Source organism: Crocodylus siamensis, chromosome 2 (assembly GCF_052110815.1).
Source record: "Crocodylus siamensis isolate JL-2025a chromosome 2, ASM5211081v1, whole genome shotgun sequence".
Lineage (NCBI taxonomy): Eukaryota > Metazoa > Chordata > Crocodylia > Crocodylidae > Crocodylus > Crocodylus siamensis.
Window position 1 is genome coordinate 189,074,805 of NC_143396.1, and position 15,710 is coordinate 189,090,514.

At 42.0% G+C, this 15,710-nt stretch overlaps 1 protein-coding gene across 2 annotated transcripts in view; it reads right to left on the reverse strand.

Moving 5' to 3' along the window:
- Positions 1-13,259, reverse strand: part of LMO1 (LIM domain only 1) — an 83,035-nt gene extending 69,776 nt beyond the window's left edge. Inside the window, exon 1 of one of the 2 annotated variants that reach the window (XM_090032640.1) lies at positions 12,572-13,259. In XM_090032640.1, coding sequence (XP_089888766.1) covers positions 12,572-12,593 — 22 coding nt within the window. In that variant the 5' untranslated portion in view covers positions 12,594-13,259. Of the gene's footprint in view, positions 1-6,898; positions 7,550-12,571 lie in introns of those variants that run through there. The other variant, XM_090032639.1, reaches the window with a different exon arrangement.
- Positions 13,260-15,710: the final 2,451 nt, after the last annotated feature.

The following is a 15,710-nucleotide window of genomic DNA, read 5'->3' on the forward strand; positions in this document are numbered from 1 at the left end:
AACTCTAAATACCAAAAGAATTCACCAGTGATCATTCAAATAAAATTTGTTCAACAGTATCTATGAGCTGCATAATGTGCATTTGTACAAAGAAATTTATTTGCAAAATATATTCAACAACAAGATAAAAACCTTGTGCTTGCTTATATATTTGTGGAAGTGATACCCAACGCCAGTCTTGAAAACTTTTTGTGGACCTGGGAGTTAGGCAGGAAAGCGACTCACACACATTAACAGTCAGTAGAGCATTCACAAGCCACAAATAGGTCAAACTGTAAGTCTACTTTGTGGAAAAGTGTTATAGATCTCCCCTTTCCCCCTCAAGTTAATAGTGAATAGGTGCTACATTTACTGAATAAAAATCACTTCCTATGCACAGTTCACCACACTGGAAATGGGGTGACAATTTTTATGCCATCTAAAACAACATTTCTGTGTTCTAAATGACCACAGTTCTGTAGTTTTAAAAACATACAGACCCGTTAGAGTTTTACTGTTCGGCAGTTTGCAATATCTGTAGCGTATTCTCTCCTTTTACCCCACCATGCTTAATGCCATTATTATGATTTGAATTGATTTAAAATAAAATATCTTATTTGCCATAAACTTTCATAGACTTTACCAAAGATAAAATGCTTTAAAGGTGCACTCAGTACTAGTGCTAAAAGAGTACTTATTCTTTAGTAGCACTTTGATAGTTTTCCAATGAAAGCCTAACTTTGCTGTAAGCCTAATTATTTGGCCTAGGTTAAACAAAACTTTGAACAGGAAATTCACATTTACAAATAGTGCACAACTGTCTCTAATGTCTCTAAACCTGAAAAACCTAAAAAAGCTTCCAAATGAAATCAATTAATCCGCCAACCATGATAAATTTCTTAACCATTTAAGAAACATATTTCAGACTCTTCTGTGACCCTTTATCGCCAGACCTAATGGATTACTTTATTAATAATGCACTGCTCTTAAAAGGAATTTTTTTTGAAGATTCTACACTGTAAGAAGAGTCTCTTAAGAGTGGCTACAGCAAACAGATTGATATTTTATTATCTTTCACAAAAACATAAAAATTGAATACTAACCTAGAAGAAGATAAATTCTGTTGCCCTTCCTGTGTATCCAGCATAATTGTATTGTGTTCAAAGCACAATTAAAGCTAAATAACTTCCAAGATTCAGTCTTTCATCTTCTGTCCCACCCCCAAAGCTGAAGAACTGTTTCCAGCTTGTTTTAAACAAATAATATGCCTTGAAAACAATGGTTCCATAGGTCCCAAGAGCACCTAGAAATGACAAATAACAAAGGTTTGAAAAGAAGCCTTGCTACTGTTTTTTAATAACCTATTGCAGCAGACAATAGTGACCCTGATTGCATGGCAGGAGTGTAGCTATAAAACATAATTTGCTGCTATCAGAAGTCTAAACTTCTCTATTTCCATTATGGAAGTAGTTGCCCATCCATGAGTTGGGAGAATGGTTCTCAATGTTTACACGGAACTCGAACCAGACTTAACTCTTCTTGCATTCATTAAATAAAGTGGAGATCATTTTAAAACCAATTTGTCAACTGTCATCTGATGCCGAGTTTGCCAATTCCTATGGAAGGAAGTACTCCTAGAACAGGCTATACTAGGTTATCCTACCCTGTAAAATTTGGGCAAAATCTGATCTTTTCAGTGCCTACTGGAATCACACCTTGTACAAATTTATCCATCGAGTCACGCTCTACTCTCACCAGATACTTGCTTTCTTGTCTTCAGCTCCCAGCAGCGCTACAAGTTTTTATTTATACTTAGTTATTCCTGTGCATTTCTGTTCATGCTACTTCTGTGCTTCTAACTGTACCCAGTTTCACACACACTCATCAAGATTGTGATCATTTCCTTTCAGGATTCCAAACGAGACCCACTGCAATTAAAATTTAGACTGCAGGAAGCATGACTGGCCCTCCCCATAACTATACATGCAATTCCATCAACAATGGAAATATCAGTCCTTCACCACCAGGAGATCCAGAATGTTTTTACCCTTGGAATAAAGGTGATTTCTAGGAGGATTTGATGTTGGGGGGGAGGGGTGGACACAGGAAGCCAGAGAGTGATGAGCCCGAGGGAAGGTTCTAGATAGAAAGGAAGAAAGCAAGTAAGCATGCGCAACTAGCAACTTTAGGAATTTAATATTAGATAAATCAGGAAGACAGTGAAATTCTACATGCCATGTTAGCAGAAAGAGACTCTGCTGTTTTCACTTGACACTCATTTCCCGCATCCCTCCTTGTCTGGTCCTTCAGTAAACCTGTCTGGGAAGTTTGCCATTTCCTTTTTTAGTATCATCAGCAATATATGGAACACTTTTTTCCCCTCTGATGACACTATTTCCTATTAAGCTTGTATGCGATCTATAGCTACCTTGATATTGTCCTTACAGACATCCATAGATTTTATAGACATTAGGACTGAAAGGGACCTCGGAAGTTTATCGAGGCCAGCCCCTCGCCCAAAGGGCAGGAAGTCAGCTGGGGTCACAGGATCCCAGCAAGATAAACATCCAGTTTTCTCTTGAAGGTGTTCAATGGCAGGCTATTCCAGACCTTAGAGGCTTGGACAGTGAAGAAATTCTTCCTTATGTCCAGCCTGAAATGGTCTCGCAGTAGTTTATGACCGTTTGACCCCGTCATCCCTTGGGGCGCTCTGGTGAACAAATGTTCCCCCAGATACTGGTGGTCACCCTGATAAACTTGTAGGTGGACATCAGATCACCCCCAAGCCTGAGCTTTTCCAGAACCCCATAGCTCTCAGCCTCTTGTCGTAAGGTCTGTTTTCCTGACCTACGATCATGCACGTGGCTGTTCCCTGGACTCTCATGCATATAACAGTACTGTCCTGTGTGGACTGCCATGACCTGATCCTGTTCCAAATGTGCAGCACTTCATACATTCATTTATAAAATGAATCCATGGCCCTATTCTCCTGGCTGGAGTCCTACATCACCAGTTATTCTTTTCATAGGGTCTGCAGAAAGGAGGTGGAAGATGCACCTTTATTCATAGCATCATAGTGGGGCCCCTACAGGATAGGCTTGGCAATCTGGTGATTGCGGCAACCAAAAAAAGCTGACCTCTTTAACAAAGTCAGAACATCTTGCTATTAGATAAAGTTTTAAAAAGTTTGTGTGGCCCTATTTCACCATAGGGTGAAATATTTTGATGCCCAACCAAGAGGTTAATTCTCCTTATGCTTTCCTCCTAACATATGTGAATACTGTTGGATTATCAACTGATGCTTCAACACACTGAGGCAATCAAGACACCCAGTTCCACTTGTTAAATATTTTAAGAGTATCCAGATTAAACTACTCCTACAGGTACAGCCATGGTGCATAGACATCAAACCTGGTTTGGTTTTTTGTTGCTTCTATGTTGTCCCCTTATTTAAAAAAAAAAAACAAAAAAAACCCCCGAAACTCCTGTTAACCGCTTACTTCAAATCTAGTTTCAGATACTGTAACATTCGCTGCCACGCTAGTAACCCCCCCTCCAATCAAAACATCGGGGTGAGGAGGTTGCCATTCTTGAACTATCAAGCCCTTGCTCATTGATTGGTCTGTCATAAAGGTCCATATACTAGAAAAGGAAATGTAAATGCAAGGTGGGAGACCTAATTTCCTCTATTTAACTTATTCAACTCCTATTTTTAATGTGTGGTACCCATAGTTTTATGCTGTTGGGTACTGGCACTAGGATTAAATGTGTTCTGACAACTGCTTTCATACATGTAAAAAAAAGTGTGATTAACATATTCTTTAATATTTGATTTCAACACACTGTCTGGTTACTATAACACATTATGCAAAAGGAAACTTTTTTCCCCCCGCATGACTTTCATGGTTTCTCTTAGTGCATTTCATGCCACAAATGCCGATTACTAAGCTGTTCCTTATTATTAGCAAAGATCATAGCAAGGATAAGCTGCAACATATTCCTAATTATTATTATTATGCAGATTCTTCTTTTTTCTTGCATTAAGCATTACTTGCACATAACTTTAAAGTTTGATCCCTACATAACCCATTACCAGTTTTACGCAGGTAATAGCACTCCCCCAAACACAAAGAATTAATTTGGGCTATGTTGCATGCTATACCGTCATTGTATACTAGATTTCTGAGTACAAAGTGTGAACTGAAAAAGGAAGATAACAAGATGTGGGAGAAGCTTCTTTTGTTTAGAAGAAAAAAAAATTTAAAAAACCTGAAAAAGCAGCACACCACGTGTGGTCCAATAAAAAAAAAAAAAACCCACAAAAAAAGCCAGCCAGCCAAACACATCTTATTCATAGGAAGGTTACAAGAGGAGCCTTATACCTCTAATAAAGTAAACTCAACTTTACTTTAGTAAATTTAACTTAAGACTGCCAAAAAAAATAACTGAGCACCTTTGAGCACTGAGCTGCTTCAAATCCTTTGAAATCCAGTCAGCTTAAATTTGTTTTTTCTAGCATAAGCAATACTCAACCACTTAGTCCCAGCCATCTGCAAGGCTGATCCAGAAGATGTCTAACAGATGCTTCGGACCTACTTCATTTTAAGTTCTAATATGGTTACAAGAAAACTGATGAGAATCAATACAAAACTGGAATTTCTAGTTTAAAGTATCAGGATTCCAACTTAACTATTACAGTATTGCTAAGAATGCACATGTATGTTACACCTGTAACAAGTGACATCATGATTTTTCTATTGAGACAAGATTTTATGAATGTTCATAAAACACAGAAGAATCAGACAAAGCTTGGTGAGGGGTTCTGTGTGCGTGTAAAGCAGCAGAAAAATCCTGGTGAAAAATTCCACACACATTTTATCCACTACACCAAGCATGTCAAGCTGAGGTTGGAGTGCTTGCATGCCACTCCATAAATAAGTCTAAGTAGCTTGGTGCTTCCAAACAGGCTGAAGTGAACTGATCATGTAAAATAAATTATACTGAGTGATGGCAGTCCTCCAAATACATGAGAAAAGGCAATGCAAACAAAGCTGAAGCTAAAAATGCAGACCATAATTTTAGATATTGTTTTCAATGTTGAAAGACTTCATCATGACAATTACCCAACCATCTGGTTCAAAGTCACCAAGAGGCTGGTTTTTTTGCTTTTTTTTAAATATTAAAAAACCCCTTTCCCTCTTCTAGGTGTTTCCCAGTAGAATAACTTCATTTTGACACCAGAAGCTAGACACTGGGGGTGACAGGGAATCATCCCCTTTCAGCTTATTTGAATTAGTTGGGTTCCTCTATTATTAGTGTTACATGATTAACTTCAATTTTGACAGGAAAAAAATAAGTCATTTTGAATTACAAATGGTATGAGTTTCAAAAAAAGAAAAAAAAAAAAAAAAAGAATTTTTTAATATAAACATTTTTTTTTTTTGAGCACAACACATGTAACACACCCAAGTAATAAAAAAATGCTGCCAAAGTGTTAAACAACATAGGGTTCCACATAGAACAGAGAAAACCTGAATGGCTCTCTCTGTCCATAGACATGAAGAAATTCAGCGCTTCTCTGCCTCCAAATGACAGCTGCCTGTGTCCAACTTTCCAGCTGTTCAAGACCTGTCCACATAGATTAACATGCTAAAAGCTATCAGAATGTACACTACCTAGCAGCAGATAGTAGTGGAGAGAACAATGAAGTTACCCATTTATAAAGTGAGTAAGAGAGAAAAATGGAGTGAGTTTGGGGTTTTGAAAGTCAAATATGGACTTCGTTGGTATCTGTTCAATTAAAACACATAAGTACCTCGGAAATGCTGTTAGCAGCAGTGAAACTTGTAGGGAAGTCTGATAGAATAAAGGGAAAGCTTAAGAAGCATTCCACCATGCTTTCAAGGTACAAACTATTACATCTTAGATTCAAAGTGCTTGTTCTATGTATTGCATGAAATGCGCGTCTAAATACAAGTTCTCCTTTTTGCAGGCACATCAGGTCCTTCATAAAAGAACTGAGGTTGCACAAGACAAGACCTGCCAGACAACATTATCTTGTCTGAAAACTTGTGATCAAACTTACCACAGTCTTCCTAGAAACTACCACTCACAGAGCAGTTCTGTCATCTGGCCAAGAGCAAGTGGCATTCAGATGAGGATGACCAGAGTCTCTCTACCTTGTTCTAATTACCAAGAGACTGCCTTAATATGATCTAGGACTCTAGAATTGTCACACCAATTCCTTTTCTTTTATGAAGGACCAGTTATAGCTTAAAAAAAAAAAAAAAGCACACACTAGGTCCTAAACTTAGTCAAGCTCCCCCTTCAGCTTCTTCCATTAGAATTCCCTCCCTACTGAATCACACTCTCCCACTTCAAGAGAGGAGTAAATTCTCACAATAAGCCAATGCTTCCTTGCCAGAGCAGTTTAGCAGGCCTATTAGCTTATTGTCATTATGTTTATAGCTACGAAGAAGAGCAGTAAATGGGAGATATTAAACACGTAAATTAAAAAGACCCAGATGGCATGCAGTGGGAAGAGAAGTCTCCAAATTAGATTTGCAAAGCTACCAAAACAAACGGGCAGAAATGGACCACAAAGAAGAACTGTTTTGTCATTCACAGAGAAGACGAATCCAAATGAAGTTAATATATGTATACATATCAGCTCATTCCATGTCCTTCAACAAACAGAGAACCCTGAAGTAAGCCCTTCCAGGCCAATTCACTTTTCAGTTTTCGGGGGGAGGGGGGACAAAAATAAAAAGCAAGTACACTATTATAAGCAAAGGAGAAAACATTAAAAGACTGAAGGCAGAGCACTCAAGATGCACATACAGACCAGGACTATTTGTTTTCATGTAAGGAACATACAGAACACCCCATATACAGGCTTAAGCAATCTCAGCACACCTACCGTCCTCCTTGTCCAGCACCATCATCTCAGGGATCAAGAAGAGTCTGGGGGTAGATGCTTCTTTGCCAGCAGGCTCCACTCAGAAGAGACAAGAACTAGTCTCTGGGAACACAGATGAGCTATAGTACAGCTGATCGTTCTTCAGCAGTGAGTGAGCTCTAATTACCCAGTTGTCCAGCTTTTAACCTAGATTGCACTCAGTTAGAATTACATTCAGAAATGAAGCACTTTGCAGATACAAAAGCAGTCTCACCTACTTTTGTACCTCAGAATTGCAAGGAACTAAAACTGCAATTTAGAAAAAAAGGGAGATCAGAGCTGTTTCTTTGGTTCTCACCTTCTAAATGGCTCAATTTGCACAGTATAATCTGTTTTAATGTAATTGCATTTGATAGCTCATAACCCTGGCTGTTGCAACTACACAGCTTTCAACCTTATAAAGTGTTTTCCCCTTGGATTTAAGCTGATTCTAAATCTAAAATTATATTCAGAGAGGGTAAAATATCTAAGCCTGACTACTGCTGCCACTGTCTCTCAATTTGTGAGCTTTGCACATTTGCTACTGAATAAATGCACATATTTCCCAGGGACCCCTTCTTATTCTCCTGTCAGGGTTGAATGGTGATTTTAAGTCTTCTCAGCTCAGCAGCACCACCTGCAGCACAGCCTCTGTAAATTGAGGTTTGATTGCTACTGAATTATTTTGAGCATTTCAAATATTACTAACTTTGCCTCTGTTCAGTCCTGTTCATGGTTTGTGGGCTACTTTCATTTATGAATATACTCAGTAGTAACAAATTCCATCTTTAGTCTTTATGGACTGCAATTGACCAATGTTCTCTTTTTGCCTATGCATTTTATTTCTCCAAAGCATGATCACTTTACCCAATATGCTTACTTAAAACCGGAGGGGGTCACTTGAAAATGGCTAGTAGGTTTCAATATGTCAAAGAATCACTCCCTTGCTAAAGTTCTCTGTGTAAAATTCGAAGGGCACAGCCTTGGCACATTGTCTTCTACAATTATTAACCGTTTCACAGACATGTCATAGCGTACAACTCAATTTAACATTTTTGGTGCTCATTTCAACCTTATTTTAGTACGCTCACTTAAAGCTTCAAAATACAACTTGCAAAATTCAACACTGAATGCACTTCACTTTCAGCAATCCATATATTATTGACTTCTACAAGCCAAATACAACGGTAGCCCATACCTACTGCTCTACCTGTTCACATACACCATTGTGCCAGTTAATTCTACTAATGCCACATTATTAGAAGATATGATCTGCTATTCTTACTTGCACAAGTAGACCATTACTCTCAATTCTGTCCGTAAATGTTCCAGGATCAGGTCCTTTAATGCTCTGCAGGATCAGGTCCTTTAATGCTGAGCTAAACAGCATTTCAGCTGTGTCCATTTTTTTTAATCCAAGAAAACATTTTATTCTCATTTTAATGATACTTTTCCTTTCCCTTTACAACTGATACAACAGCACTCTTTAAAAGCATGATAGCAAGCTCAAGTTATATATCCTTAATACCTATTTTTAATTAGATTCCTTATCCTCAGCTCAAATGGCTTTTCCCTCCCCCTTCATTTTGAACACTTAATCCTAACAGTCCTTGAACATATTTGATGTTAAATGCATCATCATTTTGCATAGAGTCATTTCATCCAGCACTTAAAACTACTATTCTTTTTCCTGTAATATTAGTTTGCAAGAGCCAAAATTATACCATAGGGTAAGAGTGCAACAGCTATAAGTGATTATTTAACTAAGTTAAAAAGGAACAGGAACTGTAACACCAAGACGAGAAAGCTAGTGCCCAAAAGTTCCGATTCAAAATTGCTTAGCACAGAAGTAGGATTTTCTAAACTATAATATTTTAGACTGACTTTTTAATGAATTGTAAGTTTTGTTTTGTGTACTCTCACTCTGCTCATACCTCCGCAGCTTGTTTTGGGGCAGTTTTATCTTTCAAAGAGAAAGGATTTAAAATATTTTTATTCATAATTAAAAGTAATGTAGATTCTCAACTTTGCTATAATTGTTGACTTTTGTAGTAATTGCACATGCACACTGACTGACATAATGCACCTGCCTAAAATTTTGTGCAATAATACGCAGCACTGAGCTGGTATGCGTTTTATCCCTACATTGCTTCCACATGCCACATAAGTTTGTACCAGCAATAACCCAAATGATGTTTTTCCTTGAACTTCTTTCATTCACTTCACTTATTTCAAACTCCAGTGGAAAATTTTTTTTTCCAACCCTTAACCTACTTGAAAGAACAATTAACAGAAATCAGCCGTGACTAAGATGGTATTTTGGCATTGGTCACAATATCCGAGGGCAGCTCATTGATTCCGACTGCAGAGAACAGATGGTTAAAAACATTAAATCAGCATTTATATTATTTGAGGAATACCTATAATTGCCCCATTATTTATAAAGTATATCAGACACTGGGCTGGTTAGTTTGTCTTAGGCAAAAGAAATGACATAGATATAGTGGGCCAAATTCAACACTGATTTACACCCTGGAGTTGTACAGGAGCAAGTCCTTAAATAATTCTTTTTTAATGAAAGCTTTTAAAGGGTGTTTTGGGAAGACATGCACATACGTTTCCATCTTAAAACGGTATCTTCTGATATCACATTATGTTATATCAGTCAAGTTATACCGTGTCACTTCAGACATATGAAATAATGCTACCTCACTGACATAACTTGACATAGTGCCACAAACTATCAAGTCAGGGAGCTGACAATTTTTTTAGCCTCAGCCTTTGCCCACAATGATATAGTTATTGTTGAGAACTTAAGAAAGCAATACTGCGTTTCAGTTGCTTCTATCAAAAGCAAGAAATATTTGCCAAGGAAAGTTTCTTCTTACAAGGCAGCAAGCCGATTATTAGACTGCGTGTGGTGGCAGTGTCATGCTAGGGCTACCATGCTGCCCCGGAGCCATGATTGCTACATGTACCCTGAGGCTGGGAGAGCAGTCTCTACCAAGACCGCAACGCAGCTTGACAACTAGCTCTCAGGGATGCAAAAGCTCGGAGCACATTACAAACTCTACTTCAGAGAACGCCACTCTTGCTTTCTGTGTGATACCCCAATACCATTAGAGAAACGACAGACTCCCCAAATGCCAGCTTTCCATTTGGCAGTGCACAGCATTTTACTGAGCTACGGCAGTGCCCTCTTCTATAAACTTTTTTATTTTTAAACATTTAAAAAAAAAATAAACTGGAAAAAAGAAAAGCATTTTACATCCATTGTCGTCAACGCTAGGATTTTTAGGAACTAAAAACTAGGCCCGTTCTTTTCAAATGCAGGCTTTCAGCTTGATATGGAAAGGAACTGGTATGGCTAAGCGAAAGCCTCCATTTTAGTCGCGTTTGTAACCCAGGCAGATCCAGCGTCTCTTCTAACATTCATATTTAAGCAGACAACTGGAGCCCATGAGTTGGGCAGAAAGAAGGAAAGAACGGCTCAAGTGTAATATAACCATCTCCTCAAATAGTTACCTCTTAATCTCACTTTCTCTCCCCAATTTCTAACATCCTTAATAGGTGCAATTTCTCCTCTAGCATAAGTACCCTGTCAACAGTTTTGAAGATTCCTAGGCATTACTTCAGTTTGTTACTCTGATCTCGACATCCCTCTCTCATCAGGGGGTTGTTTCTTACTTCTCTTCTTTTTAAGTGCATCCCATTCTAATTTCCTCTTTACCTCCGCTCCCATCCCCATTATTTCCTTTCATATAGCCATTCATGAGATCTCCTGGAAGGAGGGCTGTTGAGAACTGTCTGGATAATCAATGGTTCTAGTTTCACTCCCTTATGCCATCATCATGCCAGCCCCCAGCTCCTCAGGCTTAATGAGTACGTCTGCAAGACTTGAAAGAACCCAAATATCCCCATTAGGAGACCCTCTTTAGATCTCGGTCTTTCCTCACAGCTCACCTGCTTCCCTCACTTCTGCTGTGGAAGCAGTATCCTGCTGTTCCCATCAATCAGATTTAAATCAGATAGGGGCTAGCAGGCACCCTGTGACAAGAAGTCAAGGGGATTAAGACGTCACCTGGTTTATTATTATGAAAGGGTGATAATGGTACAAGGGGGGGAAGCAACCCGTTTTCTTTACGGGAAGAAAAAATGGGCACTGCAACACTTGGGGAGTCTGAGGAAGTTTTGAGGGAGGCAGGTGGACAGGCAACCCCCATCCTGCCCGAGCACAGCCTTCTATGATTTAACCCTTTGCATGGGGCGGGGGGGGGTGAAAGGAAGGGGCTCCTCAGTGAGGCCGTCTCCTTCCCCTGGCCGGGAGCCTGGTGCCTCGGGCGGCTCCGACAGAGGGAAGACCGCCACTGAAGACAGCGAGCGGCGCCCTCCCCTCCGCCGTGCTCGCGACTCAACGCCGGCCGCAGGCGGAGCGCGGGGGACAGGGCTGGCGCCGGGGGCTGCGGCCAAGCAGGCGCCCCCCTCACAGCGGGCGCGGCCTCCCCGCCCAGCGCCTACAGGGAGCGGGAGCGTGTGCGGGGCAGAGGTCCCCGCGCCCCCGGCAATGCCGCCAGCCCCGCAGCAGCCCCGGCCCGCGCCCCCCTCCCGCGCCGCTCAGGGAAGTTGCGAGCGGAGCCCGCCAAGGCCGGGGCAGCTTCATCCGCCGCCCCCCGTTTGCAGCTCCTCTACCCCGGCCCGCGCGATCACGCGGGAGTAGGTGGTGGGAAAGCCTCCCCCCACCCACACACATGAAGCTTTGATTTACAAGCAGGGGCCGTGGGACGTGCAAACTGCGCACACGTGCGGATGGACACACGTGCACACACGCGCCTGCATGCCCTGTACATACATGCGCAAGCACATACGGGCAAGCATGCGCATCCGCACACGGACACACGTGTGCGGACACGTGCACACGGATATACACGCACACACGTGCGCGCGCGTCCCGTACATACACGCGCATCCCGAGACACACGGGCATACGGACAGACACGCGCGCACGTCTTGCACATACACGGGCATCCAGAGACGCACCTACGTACGGACAGCCACCCACACGTGTGCACACGGACAGACATGTGCACACACGTGCGTGCCTGCCCTGTACATACGCGGGCACCCGGACACGCCTGTGCATACGGACATCCATACACATCCACTCGCACGCACGCACCCACACGGACAGGCATGCACACGTGTGCGCGCCTGTCTTGTACATACATGGGCAGGCGGACATCCACACGCATGTCCCGCACATCCACACAAGTACATACATGCATGCGTACAGCCGTGCGCATCCACACACACGCGCGCGCAGATGCACCCTCCGTCTCCCCCAGCCACCCTCTCCCATTGAGCAAGTAAATTCCCCCCCTCCCCCCCGCTTCATGCAGCACTTGAGGGAAGCTCCTCAAGGAGGGGAGGGGGAGCCCCGCACCGTGGGACGAGCCCGGCAGGTGACGGGCAGCCCGCGATGCGGAGCGGCGGTGCCACGCGGGAGCCGGGCCGCGAGGCTGCGCCCGATGCCTGTGCCCCGCGCACACGCACGCACACGCAGGGACACGGAGCAGGCGCCCGCGGCCGCCGGGCCGGGCCGGCCGCACAGCAGCGCCAGCGCGCCCGGGCACGACCGCCGCCGCCCCCGCCACCTACCGTCCTCCTTGTCCAGCACCATTGTCCCGGGGATCGAGGGCAGCAGCTGCCTCCTCCGCTGCCGCTCCGTGTCTCCCCCCACTCCGCAGCCGCCGCCGCCGCTCCTCGGCTCCGGGGGAGGGGAAGGGGAAGGAGCACCGGAGTGTTTGCAAAGCGCTGCCGAGCGAAAAAGGCACCCGGATCGTCCTCCCGCTCGCTCTTTTCCTCTTCCCCCCCCACCCCCCCGCCCCAGCCAGCTACAGTTGCACGACTTTTAACCTAGATTGCGCGGAGCTAGAATTACATTCGGCACCATAAAGCTTGCCTAGTACCAACGCGGTCGTCCCCCCCGCCCCGCAACTCAAACGCCAGTTTGGAGATGAGAAAAAAATGGGGGGGGGGAGAAAAAAAAAAAGAAGGTTAAGGGAGACAAAATAAGAACCCCCCGGGCTGGCTCCCCAGCACTCTGTCCTTCCTCAGCCTGCACCGCCAAAAATAATAATACTAATAACAGTAATAATAATAATAAAAAAATAAAACGTCCTAATATAATTGCAATAGGATAGCTCGCAATCCCCCCTCTCGCTGTTGCTACTGCAGAGCTTTCCAGGTTTCTAAAGTGCTTTTCTCTTGATTTCACTCTAAATCTAAAATTATATTCAAAGGCTGGGGGGAGGAAAGATGTGAACCTATCACTGAAAGCAAAAGCACTTGCTGCCTGCCTCTCTCGCTCTCTCAATTTATGTGCTTTGCACTCTCTCCTGCTGCTGAATAAATGCACACATTTCCCAGGGACCCTCAGATTCCCCTGTTAATTAAATCAATTCATTATGCTCAGATCTGATTAGCAGCCCCTTCCCCCCCTCTTTGAATCAATTATTCAATACACAAACATAATTGCCTGTGCCAGAGGTGTCTAAGTATTAGCTTATTTAACTCCAAGGACACTAATTACCCCTAGGGCAAGGGAACTTTTCTCATTAATTCTGACAAAACACAAAAGCACAGTTAAAGTGTGTGTGTATATACGTGTGTGAGAGAGAAAATGGGGGAGTGTATAGGCAAGGAAAGGAGGCATTGCTCCAACACACGTGTTACTGTATAAATAAGCCCAATTTTCTTTCTACCTATGGCATTAGATTATCCCCCACATCTCCCCCCTACTAAACTTTTTTTTTTCTTAATAAGGAGCAGATCTGCATTGCAATGAATGTAGGTGGCAATGGTGGATTGAGAAGTGTTTGCAACTACATACAAAAAAGATGTAAAGGGCTGATGGGGGAGCAAACTAGAATTTGCAAATAGTTTTGTTTATCAAAGCAGAAAACTGGGCAGCTGACAATTTTCTGTATTTTAAAAAGGTGTGAAGGAAACGGCCTCATGAAAGCAGCAGATAAGATGACATAATATAGTATGTAGCAGTAACAGTTCTGAATTGTTTTCAATCTGAATTAATATCAGTGCCCACTATTTAATGTACTTGCTTCTTACATTTATCATAATGGGCTTCATTTCCATTAGTTGAAACTGGAACAACAACAAAAAAAGAGAATCTGGACAGGTCTAATACACACTGAAATCAACCATTATTGTACTCAGTTTCCAACAGGACTTGTGGTTTCCAAGTTACCCAGATTTTACTTCCAGGTGAAGCACCCTTAAAACGTAGTAATTGATTTTCCTAAATTAGGTTTTTCTTTCTAGAGACATTTATTGTTAGTGTCCTCAATGTGCACAGAAGTATTGAAGATTTTCTTTTTCTTTCCCCAGGCGATGCATGAGCCGATCCATTAATCCATTTGGCTTTATATATCAGGAAACTAATATTAGCTTTGCTCACATACTAGCTTTTATTTAGGCTTCCCTTTCTCCAGTGTCTGGCCTTTTTGTAGTTTTATTCAGGCTAGTTCCTCTTGAGGGGACACAGACAATTTTTGGTAGATTGGGGGGGGGAAACATGCCAAATGCTCATCGCCTAGGATTTTCCCTTCTCTCCAGTTCTACATCGTCAAATTCACCCATGGTCAGGACAACCATGATTAAACTGGCTCATTTGGCAACTCTACCCATTATCTTTAAAGCACACCTTGTACATATAACTTAAAGCCAAGGCAAAAAAAAACCAACAAAAAATCCAGTAAGTTTGTTGCCAAGCAAGCTTAACTGAAGTACACTCATTGCTTGCAAGTATAAATATGACTTGGAACATAACGTTGTGTTCCATTAGTGCAGTTTGGTTTTTTTTTTTTGTTTTTTTTAGGAGTGTAAGGATAAAAATGCCTTCAGCTTTGTAATGCAACAAACCCTGTTAATTTTCTGTCCTTTAATTTCATGTGGTATATACTGTACCCACAGGAACTTGACCTGTCTAACTCAATGAATTTTTTTTTGAACACAAAGATCAAGAAAGACCAGAGCTGGAAGAAAAAAAATTCACATCAAAATACTTCAGAAATGTTAAATTTTAAGGGCCTAATTGTTCCCCCACTGTAGCCAAAGGAAACTTTGTGTCTCAATGGCAGTAGGTGCAGGGCCCAGCATGCAGCCTTATTGTGAATTTGTTAGGGAGGTGGGTAGACTTTTGTCTAAGGATGCTTTTAGGAAAATGTAGATGTTTGGTTACCATAAGCTCAAGGTCACTATGGAGAATGCAAAGGGTGATGCGGTGAGAAACTGAGGAAAGGGGCTAAACTGTGAAATGAATATTGATTTTGGTATCATCTCTCTGGCTGCGATGCTGAATTCAGAAAGACTGTGGTCACTAGGGAGAAGAGAGAGAAGAGGAAGCAAGAGGCAAAAGACAAATCCAAGTGTGTGGGGGAGCTCACACCATTACAGCCAGACACAAAACATTGAATAATTCCCCATACAAACATTTTACCATTTAAAATCATGGTGTAATATAATTGTAGGGATTTATGTGGACTTTACATGTTCACCTTTTATCTGACAAAAAAAAAAATGAACTTCAATGTAAAGTCTTGAGATAAGTAATTTTTATGGTGCAGTGGAGCATTATTTTGGTTGTTTTTTCCAGTTGTGCGTGTTCAATATCGGTTCAGAAAATAAAGTGTTTTCAGGTTTGAATAAATATTCAAAGGCCAGGCTGGCAATCTCACAAGGATAGACTTTGTTGAGAGTTTTTCCCATATTATTATTA